General features: G+C 31.6%; 1 protein-coding gene across 1 annotated transcript in view; it reads left to right on the top strand.

Moving 5' to 3' along the window:
• The window catches only part of LOC106692699 (paired box protein Pax-6), a 190,304-nt gene that overhangs the window by 119,830 nt on the left and 56,974 nt on the right, over nt 1–13,500 (top strand). Inside the window, exon 4 of the mRNA XM_014438795.3 lies at nt 5,386–5,526. Coding sequence (XP_014294281.1) covers nt 5,386–5,526 — 141 coding nt within the window. The remainder of the gene's footprint in view (nt 1–5,385; nt 5,527–13,500) is intronic.

Here is a 13,500-nt window from a genome sequence, read left to right as displayed (position 1 = left end):
CTGTAATCGATAATTTTTTTTCAAATTTATTTTATTTATATATATTTTTTTAATATCAACTATTGCTATGATAGGAGCTAATATATTCTAGCTTAGATATAATGATATTAAGAATGTTTCCAAGATTAAAGCTTAACCACTGTTCTTAGACAAACATCAACATTGCTGTGTTCGTCTAATGTATTAAAAAAATATGTATTTGTCCGAAAACATACATAATATATATTGTTTGTGTGTATACCTCTGCAATGATAGAGATATAATACAGCGAAGAGAAAGTAGCTACCCTTCGCTAATTGCTCAATCTTGGGGGGGGGTGTGGCCTTCAAGATGGCGGGTCAACCCCCTCCAATTGCTGCTTACCTCCCACCCCTCCAACATTACCTCCCCCTGGTATCAAATTGTCAGCTTTACATTAAACTGATTTGTTTGAATATTTGCAGCACTCATTTTTAATATTATTCTAAAATTGGTTAGAGATTGAGTTTTGATGAAATAGTGTACCGTCTTAGTGAGTGCTAAACCGAACTAGTAATCCATTTGGATATATGGTAGAGCAAATTCTTGGATGTAGTGAATTTTTAAAAAACCACATTCACACTCAAAAAATACATGAAATAATGTTTGTTATTAATTTTATATTCTTGAACCCCGTTGGTAATAAACTCGGTAATTCGAACTAATTACTGCAGAGGAGTTTCTGATTACAGAAAGCTTTAGGAAAAATTATGTAAAAAACTTCAACTATATGAATGTACATAACTATTTTTATTTATTTGATTTTTTAAAAAATAATTTTATTGAAAATTTAAAGATTTAAAGAAGATTAGGTTTATTTTTTTTAAATTAGTATCACAAACACAAATACAATAGATATGATGTATGTATAATTCCAACAAAATATATTATGAACACTTTCATAGGAATTAGATTATCCAATATCGAAACTGTGTGAAAATTTCCACTTTCGATTTTGAAGATGATTACAATAACTAGCCTATAGATCTGGAAGTTGAAATGTGCTATACTGCTGTGAACATTTATATTAAAACAAAAATGTTATTGACCTACGGAGTTTTCTTTGAATTTTATGTGAGCAGAAAATATGAATAACATCATTACAAATGTACAAGTACGATGTATGATATATAATTACATTTCCACTATCTTTATGAAAAATTCAATTAAAGTTTCTCTCTTATTGATAAATTATAACTCTTCAATTAATTTTTTGTCTGAACACAGATTTAGATATAAATCTAAACCTATGCAGTCAATGAATGAATTGAAAACTTGTAGTTTTCCTAGTAGAGGGAACCTATAATTGTATGATTCAAAAAGTCAGTAGAAATTTACTTGGCACAACTATGTTAGTAATGCTATATTCAATCGTATATAGAATATATAAATTAAAATCTGAAATAACTCTACTGTGAAGTCTGGGGAGTGGCATCCCTTACGAAAATGTAAAAATAACATTAGTTTCAAAGTAAGGTTTTAAGAATTGCAGTGGATGCATCTTGGTTTGTAAGAAATAGCCAATTTCATCGGGAATTACAAATAGAGACAATAGAGGATTACATCAAAAAACGGTTCATGAAAGTCCACTCCCAGTTGCCGACAGTTAAAGGAGCAGTGACCTACAACTTGGGAACCCAACCACAACTCGAAGATTAAAGCCCAGGATGCTGCAGGACATCATGTTATAATTTCTAGAATCATCTATTCTGATATTGTCATAGCTGTTGTTTGTTCTATTCGTCTCGTTCTCAATGTTTTTTTGTTAAGTCTAAGAACTTTTCTTTTTCTCCATTCTTAAGAATTGTTATTTTTTTTTAATCAAAATATATATATTTTTTTATAATTCATCAATATTATTCACAGTTATAAAATATGTATAGCATTATAAATAGTTAAGAGTGTCTTTTGCACGAGGCTGTACCCCCACAATCAATACATAAACAAAATAAAAAATTTAACTGTTATATGAACCATGTAAATCCCAGCAGGCCTATCTAGTATTAAATAAAAAGAAATACTATATTATATACCAGACACCACTATGAAGGAAGTCATCGATATACGAAACAAACATATTTATTCCAGTATCTCTGGCCCATCGTTTGCAGACCGGTTGAGAATCGTTGGTCCAGGCAGTTTCGAAATATAGTTTTAGATAAGTATTGCTAATCAGGCAAAAAAAAAACTTTGAAAAGAACTGATCGGCCATTTGTCGCGATAGTTGTGAGCTGAAGATATCGTATCGAGGAATACGAGTCTATATCTCCATTCGAGGACAGCTTGGAGTTATGGAAAGCATTTCGTTGGCTAGGAGCTGCTCCGTATTCTGGGCTACTCATTGATAACCTGCTTGCGATAGATCACTCCATGCCTGTCATTGCCTAATCGATAAGTGTAAAGCAAATCGATATCTCGATTTGAGGAAATATCACTCTAGATATTTCCAAGTGTTAATTTATTGTGATATTAAAATCACTTATTTTTTTTCACTGAATTAATATAATTATTTAAAAGAAAAGGACTGTTCTTTATAGTGATGAGTAATCTCACTTTTTGTAATTGCATGACTTATAATTATTATTAATGAGGTGAAGATAGTTGACCTTAGATATAAATAAGGAGATGGTCGCGGGGAGGGGGAGGGAGTGCGTTCAGCAGAAAAAAACACAAATAAACAAAAGAATTATTTCGACGTTTCGACCTAATTTTCAAGTCTTCATCAGGGCTATAAAAACAAAAAGACAATTGCAATCATTCAGAAAGAAAAAAAATAAAATAAAATAAATTCATAAACATTTTTTTTTGTGGTTAATAAACTTCCAATTGAACGTAATTTATTTTAAATTATCATGTCGGAGCACAACGTTTCGTTATAAAAAATAAAGAAATAAAATATTTATTATAAAAAGTTCTATTATAACAATAAAAAATATTTATTTACTTATTTATTAGTTTATGTTTTATTTATTTATTTATCTTTTTCTCTCTGAATGATGGATGTTGTCTTTTTGTTTTATAGCCCTAATGAAGACCTGAAAATTTGGTTGATTTGTGTTATTTTCTGCTGACCGCAGTAAGCAGCCACCACCAAAATGTCAATACTGCAACAGTGTACTTACGATCAGTCATATATTTGAGAAATGTCATTTTTATTCTGGGAACTTGAGTAGATTGGGAGTGCAACCGAGTGTATCGGATGCTCTGAATGATGACCAGAAGAACGTGGAAATGGTCTTAGTTTTCTTAAAAAGGGATGGCCTTTTGAATAAAATTTAAACCAGAAAATCTGTTATACGTAATAAAAAATACCAAAAGAAGTAATTATTTAAATTTTTTTTCGAAATTATTTAAAGTGAAATAGAATATAAAGCACGAAACATGGGCGTTGATGACCTCAGGGTTTTACGCCCTAAAGCCCCAGACAACAACAACAACAACTATATCATGTCTTTATTTATTATTGTTTGTGAGTAAGATTTTTGAAAATTCGCTACATCCAAGAATTCGCTTTATATTCAATGTCAGTCATGACTTTTTTCTTTAATATATGTTAAATTCTGCTTACAAATTTATTCATGTTTAAGTAAATTATTATGTGTGTAGCAAGGATGTATGCCGGCTGTTGCGACAACCTGTCAGATACATCCTCCATAAGTACTTTCTCTTACACAGTTACTAACAGACAAAAAAAAAAGCAGATAAAACGCTTTGTTAGACTTTATCTGAAGACGACACCTGTTGTGAGACATGTCGCATATAACAGGTTACTAGATGGGAACTGATAGAGAAACTGTTATTAATTCTATACACCTTCCTTCTTCCTTAATTACTCCTTCGTTGATATTTTTATATTCAGAGCGGACAGCCCTTAAGAAAAAAACCTTCCCCTAAATCCTCACTTCCGCCCCCTCATTATTACACCTAATAATTAAATTCCTCTCTTCCAACAGCGGCGGAAGTGTACAATTATACAGTTTTGTAGTAATATATATGTATCTATTTAGTATCATCTTTCTGGTGTCAGTTATATGTTATATGTTAATTCCTGTATATATAAATACATATATTTTTTAAAGTGTACTTGATTTAAGAATAATTAACTGTCTCATATCATTTAGTACTTAATTAGTCAGAACATTGTCTGACATTTTAATGAGATTATTTTTTATTATTCTTCAGAGATATGTACTCTTATACTTGTATTGTTGTTTATTACTTCCGCTATGGATGAGAAGTGCTGTCACAATATATATTAATATTATCCTATTTCCGTCGCATTTAATTACTATGCAACTGCTCTATAAGTTATTCTATATCAAATCTATTTTTCATTTATATTATGTCTTATATCTTGCTGATAAACAAGGTACATCGGAATATTTCTATTTTATACATTAAATGTCAAATTTAGAAACTAAAAAAATCAATTTTAAAATATTTACTCGAGAATATATAATCAATTTAACTTTTTAAATATACAATATTCGTAAAATCCTCAATGCTCCTTACTTTGTCACAAATAAAATCATACATAAAGACCTTAATGTTCCCTATGTAACCGATCTAGCCCGAACCAGATATCACTCCTTCCATTATAAACTCTCCAACCACTCAAACCCCCTAGTTTCTAATCTTGCATCCTCTTCCATTCTTGACAATCCTCCGAGGCGCCTGAAAAGAAGATGGCCACGAGACCAGCTAATGTAAAATGTCATTAGAGTGCTACCGATGGGTAGTTTCTCTACACGCCTGTAACACTCCAATTTAACTTAGGTCAGTTTTACTAAATGTATTATAATGTACAGTTGTAAATAGGAATAAATAAATATTTAAATATATATATATATATATATTTTGATTTTTGGGGCGGAGTGGCACAGGGTTAAAGCGCTGTGATACTAACTTTCTCTAAACTACCCGGTTCCGAATCCGGCTATGGCATACAGTTTTTAATCTGTTACTGTGGCCATGAAGTCAGTACTGTGGGTTCTGGAACCGTCCTAGGGCCCACCCAGTCCCTTGAGTGGGTACCTTTAAAAAGGGAAGGCATAGGGAGTTGAGCGACCCCTGTGTCTGACACATACCTCCTGGCCCTCTAGGTTGGGAGTTGGCTAGGACTAATAACCTAATCCCATCACAGGTACCCTGAAAGCAGAATCGAGATAACGGAAAGTCTTCCGTACTATTACAAGAGCGATCTGGGATCAGAACCAACAAAAAAAAATTGTTTAAGGAATTTATTTTTTCTTTTATTAAAGTTTTTATTATCATTTGTCTTATTATTCTTATTATGCTTCAAACTTTAATTTTATTTTATATTTTTTTATGAATATAATTTTTAAAAAAATATTTTTATTTCTTCAGGAACCTTAAGACCACCAGGCCTCATCGGTGGCAGTAAACCCAAAGTTGCCACACCCGCGGTAGTCTCCAAGATCGAACAATACAAGAGGGAGAACCCGACGATATTCGCATGGGAAATCAGGGAAAGGCTTATTTCAGAAGGTAAGGAAGGAATCAAAACTTTTTTAATATCTAGAAATATATGTGAGAGATAAATCAAACACTTCTTTTTTTTTTTAAATTTCAAATTACATATTTACGGAATTTATATTATTACAGCTTTACCGAATATGTTATACCTACTGGATATAATATAATATGTATATATGATTTTTTTTTGGATAAGTCCAAAAGTAAAAAAAAAAAATTATTAATTTAGCAACGAGTGATATTAATCATTATATTTTACTGTCCACTATTTGATATATTGATTATAAAGCAATATTACAGAAAGATAGTCGAGGTGGCTGCCAATAAAGGTACCAAAATAGTAAAAGAAAATATTAATTTATAATCTTTAATCCCTAAAATAGTACCCTTATGATGAGAAATCTTATTTATTTTATGATTGGAGAAGTTTGTCCGGGGGTGCGGTCAGCAAAGAACAACATAAATAAACAAAACCATATTTATTTATTTTATGCCAACGTTTCGATCTGAGTTTCAGGTCTTCATCAGAGGTTGTGGCGTAGAAGGTAGGCTTACAACAGGAAAGCCATGTAAATGTACCCATGTACAAATGGGTTGTAAGCCTAACTTCTACGCCACAACCTCTGATGAAGACCTGAAACTCAGGTCGAAACGTCGGCATAAAATAAATAAATATGGTTTTGTTTATTTATGTTGTTCTTTGCTGACCGCACCCCCCGACAAACTTCTCCTATCATTAATCTACGGTCAACTATCTACACCTCATTATTTATTTTATATTTAATTGCTTCTTAAAATGTTCTTCGTACGTTTAACTATCTTCTTCCAATATAAAAAAAATAGATTGGTTTTAATTAAAATCAATGAAAAAATAAGAAAAGCTTTGTAATATGTGAGATGTATATGCATCAAATATGTGGAAGAGGTTGATATTTAAATTAATTTCATTAGTCGGATCAATAAATAAATGCATTAATCAAATTATCATTAACATACATGTTTGCATTTAACCTGCTGCACTTGTATTTTCAGCTGTTCTTAATCAATCAGTATGCGTGGATTTTATATGCATATTTAATTAATTAAAGATAATTTATGTTGATTGTTTTGAGATTTAATTACTTCTGTATTGTATCAAGTGTAGTAACTCAGTACAAAGTTCAAGAATTTGAGGCCTATTTCTATTTAATCGGACTGTAAGGCGCTTCTACACCTTTGCCAAACTTGGGCAAATCCGCGCGTGTGTAGATGGGTTATTTAGATTGCCTGGTATAAGTTGGCTTAAATTTGTGGCTGACACACTTAGTGTCGTGGGCGCTTGTGCACCGACCACACGTTTGTGTTCACTTGTTTTATAACTCCCAAGAAGTAAATATTTGTGCTCTTTGTGTTTTAATTAATTGAATAATTTCCCTAACCTTCAGATTCAATAGTTAACTGTTGTTTAAGATTGTATATTTCAAAATTCTCTTGATTTGGTGTAAATACTTTGTTTTGAATCTTGTTAAAAAAACTACAGCAATTTATTTTGGATTTTACGTAACACAAATTTTTTTTTTTAATTAATATTTATTTATTACTATTTACAACTGTATTGTCAGGAATGGAAGAGGATCCAAGATTAGAAACTAGGGGGTTTGAGTGGTTAGGGAGTTTATAATGGAAGGAGTGATATCTCCTTCGGGCTAGATCGGTTACATAGGGAACATTAAGGTGTTTATGTATGATTTTATTTGTGACAAAGTTAGGAGCATTGAGAATTTTACGAAGGATTTTGGATTGTAAGGATTGAATACGAGAGGAATTCGAAGGTTTAGTGGAGCCCCAAAGCTCAACTCCATACGTCCAGATTGGCCTTACTACAGTCATGTAGATCAGTCTTTTGTAATGAATTGGAAGTTTAGACAGTTTGTCTAGTAAATGCCGTAATAGTCGAAATTGACGTGCAGTTTCCTGTCTTTCTCATAACAACTCTAGAACATTAGTTGGATTTATAGGTTATGTAGTACCATTTATATGAAGTTTTATAATCTAAAACCTAATTTGCAGTTATTTGTGTTTCCATTCGTTTTAATTATCTTTATTTTTTTTCCTAATATAAATGAAGTTAATCGAATGGAATATATATATGCAATGCCAACATAAGAACAAAATTAGCTAATGTATACCAACATTTTTTGATTCCTTTGTTTACCAAGTAATCGAGTGCAGCGAGCGGCAAACGTGTAGAACCCGCATAAGATCCAACCATCCTCGGGGCACACTCAGCCTCTAAACATGGCTAATATTACCTTCTTGTATTGAGGACTTGTTGAGGACTCTTTTGGTACTTAATCAGACCCTTCTTGGGTTCAGTAGTAAAAATTTTCAACAGTACCTTTTTGTCATAATTAATTTTCAATATAGTGAGATACATACAAAAGTATACAAATATATTAGGGTGTTTTCATCGAAATTTCATAATCAATACAATAATCGGTATTTTATAGCTCATTGAAACTTTTGTTTATGGACTTGGGACGTATGATGACTTTATAAAGAACAGAACACGAATATAGAATCGATGCCTTATTCCGATGAACCTCATCCATGTAACTAACAGTAGAGATATGGAAATTGTATTTACACTCATGCATATTTATGACCCTACGACGGAACCAATTAATTAGAAATCATTAAGCAACTGTTCAAAGTGATAACAGCAACATATCATCGATATTCTCTTGTAATGCAGTCGATTCATGGAGTTTTTTTAGATCGAAAATAATAAACTTCATAAAAAGCAGATAAGCGTATTGATTTTATGTCCGTAAATAAGAAGTTTCTTAATAATAGGTGTTCAGGATAATGTATCTACCTATCCAATATCAATTTTATAGCTATAAAAAATATTTAGGAAATTTTCTATAAACAATTTGTAGCCCTGACTTCAGAAAATGGCGCGATTATGTTTGTGCTGTTTTCCTCTGTTAAACCGACAGGGTTGACTCACGGCTACAATATAACAGAAAACAATTTTCTGCCCAGCCGAAAACGAACCCGGGTCCTTGGAGTTAGTAGCATCGTGCCTTACCACAGTGCCACCGCGCTCCCTAATTAAAGATCACTTCATCAAATAAACAATATTGAAACTTTTGCTATGAGTTCGTTTTTTTATAACACAGCGGAATATTGCTATAACGTGATCTTCTTATACTACGGATTCGAATATAACATATTTTTGCTCTGATCCTAATGTTTAATTATTTTTTTTAATAATTTATTTATTGATATTTACAACTGTATACATATATACACATCAAGTAAATTTGCTGTGATATTATGACATGATAAAAACTTGTGGAGCATCTACCCATTGATAGAACTCCAAAAACATTTCTAAAGGAGAAGATCTCGAGGCCATCTTCTTTTCAGACGTCTAGGAGGATTATTAGGTAGTGAAGGAGAAGCCAGGTTAGAAACGAGTTTTGTTTGGGTGGTTGGGAAGTTTATTATGAAAGGATTGGTATCTGGTTCTGGCCATATCGGCAACATAGGGGACATTGAGGTCCTGATGGATGATTTGATTTGTGACAAAGTAAGGAGCATTAAGGATTTTGGACTGTAAGGATTGGATTCGAGAGGAATTAGATGGTATGCTGGAGCCCCATAGCACAACTCCGTATGTCCAAATAGGCCTTATAATAGTCGTGTAGATTAGTCTTTTGTAATGGATTGGAAGTTTGGACCGTTTGTGTAGTAAATGTTGTAATAGTCGGAATCGACGAGCAGTTTACTGTCTTTTCAGTCTTGTATGAGGATTCCATGACAGTTAATTAGTTTTAAAAGTGATATGGTATCATCGTACTTAAAAATCGTAAATTCTGCGATTTATTTATTTATAAATTTATTTTGCTATTCGATTTGTATAAGGGACTTATGTTCATTTATTTTTCACAATTGAGCTTTTTTTCCCTTTTTCAGAGTTGAATGAAAGCATTTTGTGTTCGAAAGGAAATGAAGTCTCGGTTCAAATTCTTGTTAAATGATTATAAAAATATGGCTTAGCCTTCAAGAAGATATTTATTATTATTATTATTATTATTATTATTTAGTTGATTATTTTATAATCAATAGTTAAAGAACGGCCGGGTTTCCTGGTAATAGACCGTCATTAAGGTCCATTTCGGAGAGTATAAATCCAACTTTAAGTTAGTTAAAACTAGGGAAAGTTTAATAATTAATTATCTACTAGCTAAATCAGTGATGCTACGAGGTATGTTTCGTGTACTGAAGGAGCATTTGATATTCACCACGAACAGCTTTTGTTCTTCAGTCGTTCGTGAACGAGGGACAGCTGTTGCCTCCTTAGTGATTGATCCGTGGTTGTACATCGCCAATTAGTCCTCACGCGAAAGTCCTTTTCGCCAAAATATTGTCAGCGAATTGTATCCGTGTTCGGGAATTCGACTTCCCTAATTCCTTAGATAAGATTTATTCTTATAAAGGAAATAATAAATTTAGGTCTTAATATTATGTTTATAAATGAAAGAGTGGGCTCCTTTAACTTCGCAAGAGAGAAACGCCTCACTCAAAAAGCTGTATTAAACAAAAAATACATTATCTAAAGATTATAGCAAATTTATATCTAATTTAATTTAACTGGTAAGAGACTTACTTGGAATCCACACACAAGACTGAAACGATAAGAAACTACTCGTAGATTCCGATTGCTACAACACTTACTTGACAAACGCTCTAAACTTCCCATTCACTACAAAAAATTAATATACACTACAATAATCAGACCAATTTGGACATATGGAATTGAGCTCTGGGGCTCCACCAAACCATCAAATTCCCGCATTCAAGCGTTACAATCCAAAATCCTACGTAAAATCCATGATGCTCCTTATTACGTCACAAATAAACTCATTCACAAAGACCTTAACATCCCATTCGTTGCAGATTTGACCCAAAACAGATATGCGTCTTTTCATTCCAAACTCCTTAACCATCCTAACCCATTAATTCTTAATCTTTCATCCTTGACAATCCCTGATAATCCTCCGAGGCGTCTGAAAAGAAGATGGCCACGGGACCTTCTAATTTAAATTAATGTTTGAAGTACCACCAATGGGTGGTTCTTCCCAAGATTTTCAAGTGTATTTGAAACATACTACATATTTACCCATTGTATTATTTTGTACAGTTGTAAATTACATTAATAAATATTTAAAAAAAAATAACTGCTATTGTTAAAAGAAAAAAAAATAATTTTTATACACTTCCCAACTGCATTGGTGTGATACACACAGCATACTAAGACTAGTTGGACAATTGCCTATTAATCTTATATTGCATAGGCAATGTTAATAAATATATATATATATATATTAAATATTTATTTATTGCTATTTACAACTGTACATTATAATACATTTAGTAAATCTGATCTAAGTTAAATTGGAGTGTTACAGGCGTGTAGAGCAACTACCCATCGGTAGCACTCTAATGTCAGTGAATATTAAAATGCATAAAAGTTCAGTAATCAGCATACAATTTTTTTTCTTCGATTGTTAACCGATATATCGGCATTTATTCTCTCTCAGTATAAAAATTTGAAATATAGAAAAAATATATATACATTAATTAATCCACGATTATATTTCTTTAATATCTTAAAAAATACTCAACATACGTGCATATAAAAAATAAATAAAAGTAATTTGTAGGTAAATAATAACTGTAAAAAGTTATAAATATTTAAAAATAAAAATTCATATATTAAAATATAAAATTTTACTGTTGATAATTTGTAATGTTTATAGAAATAATTTTAAGATATTACAAAAAATATATATATTAATCCTAGCAAAGTAGTTATTTACAAAAGTCAGAGGTCGTGGTTGCCGAGCATGTTGGTTAGGGTCTCACAGAATACACACACTCACGAAATAAAAGTCACACTCCAAAACCGGAATCGAACCGGCACCTCTTCGGTTTAGCAACCTCGAAGCCTTAATACACTCCGCTACAGTCACCTCTAAATATCCTGTAATGATAATTTGTAAGCGAATAATCGGAGAAAAATGTCGATTAATTTCTTTGGATATATTTACATTCTGACATTTTCTCAACATCCCAATATTGTCATCAATCTCGATATATTCACCTACAATCCTTGACATAACTTTCCGCACAGAATATCAAACTTAATCTTACCATTCTAGGGAAATCGACACTCACTATATCCTTTTGCGTAAATTAAAAAGAAAAAAAATTGTTTACACAAACATTAATTTGCACGTAGGTTTAGCTTCCAAAATTCAAGAATTATATGTAAATTAAAAAAAAAAAAAAAAAAAGTTAAAACATATTCATCTTCAAAAATTAACAGCCTGACCTTAAGGAATTTCCAGAAAACCACACACTCGAATAAATCGGATATATTAAACCACAAAACCTTTAAAAATCTAATGGTATTTAGATCGGAATTCAGTCTAGATTTTTTTTTTCATAATTTTTTAGTTTGAAAGGAGCAGCTGGGCTTTTGAAGGCCCAGCGTAACCTGAGACAGAAGTAGTTTTTCTACTCATAGTATTCCAAACTTTGGGCCATTAAAAGTTTCCTATGATCTTGCCTATGTCGATAGATGACGTAATATTACAGAATAACATAACTAATCCTGAGTATAATTTTCGACGTATAATCCTCGATTGCATGGTTGGACTCCTAAATATCCTGGAAAATTTTAATAATTTATTTATTGATATTTACAACTGTAAACACATATATACAACAAGTAAATTTGCTGTAGGTGACATAGTAACAGGATAAAAACATGTGGAGAATCTATCCACTGATAGAACTCCAATAACATTTCTAGAGAAGAAGATCTCGAGGCCATCTTCTTTTCAGACGCCTAGGAGGATTATTAGGTAATGAAGGAGAAGCCAGGTTAGAAAGAAGTGGATTTGGGTGGTTGAGAAGTTTATTATGGAAGGAACGGTATCTGGTTCAGGCCAAATCGGCAACATATGGAATATTGAGGCTGGAAAATTTAAGGTTAAGATTATTATTGCTTAATAGACATTTAAACATAAAACTAAAATATCGATGGATATGGATACCTTATACAGTTTTCAAATATATTGAAATATTAGTTCGATAAATCAATAAAAATATCGATATGTAAGGATGTTTTCAATCTTTGAAAATAAATGAGGTAGGGGTTTTTGATTATATTGCTGGATCGGGTAATATAAATGAGCAAGTCGTATTTGTAGTTTGTTATTAAATATTTCAAAGGCTCGAGACGAAAATGTAATAAGTAATAGGACTCAAATTTTTCACTTAAGCAATTCCTAAAATAAATTATTTAATATTTTATATTGTTTAGCTTCCATAATATTATAGATTATTATATTGGAATTATGGTTGTACTCAAGCTAACACAGCAAATCATTTTTGAAATTATGGCATATTCTTCCTTAAGCCATTTGTTACGAAATTTCTATTTTAAAAAATGGTATGAATTTATTAACATTTGTTAATAAAAAAAAAGCTATAGCCAAATCCTAGGAAAAATTAATTAAACTTCTCAACTAAATATAAAATTTAAAAATGGAAGAGAACCTGTATTTAATTATAAATGATTGAAACTTTTATTAAAAACAAACTTCCTTACGTAGGTTTTTTTTTCCATCAAATCAAATCATTTTTATGTGCTCACCAACACGACAAACCTCAGCAATAACTTCCAACGAGTTTGTTATGGTTCTTTTTGGTTGTCAAACCAATCATTTCTTGTTGAAAAACCTTTGCATTGTTCATTTCTAGTCTTGGATACTCTAATTTTAATACCAATGTTACCAAGGATCAAAACTATAAGGGGGGGGAGGCAACCATGGTCGTTCAAGTTACAACATTTCAGCCAGAAAAAGCTGAACGAAACCAAAATTTTAAGACAATTATTTGATTATATAAAAGAAGATGGCCACGGGA

Source organism: Halyomorpha halys, unplaced genomic scaffold (genome assembly GCF_000696795.3).
Source record: "Halyomorpha halys isolate HHAL.00 unplaced genomic scaffold, Hhal_1.1 Scaffold67.1, whole genome shotgun sequence".
NCBI classification, from domain to species: Eukaryota; Metazoa; Arthropoda; class Insecta; order Hemiptera; family Pentatomidae; genus Halyomorpha; species Halyomorpha halys.
Note: the sequence above shows the minus strand (reverse complement) of the source record. Positions and strands in the feature narration are given on the sequence as shown.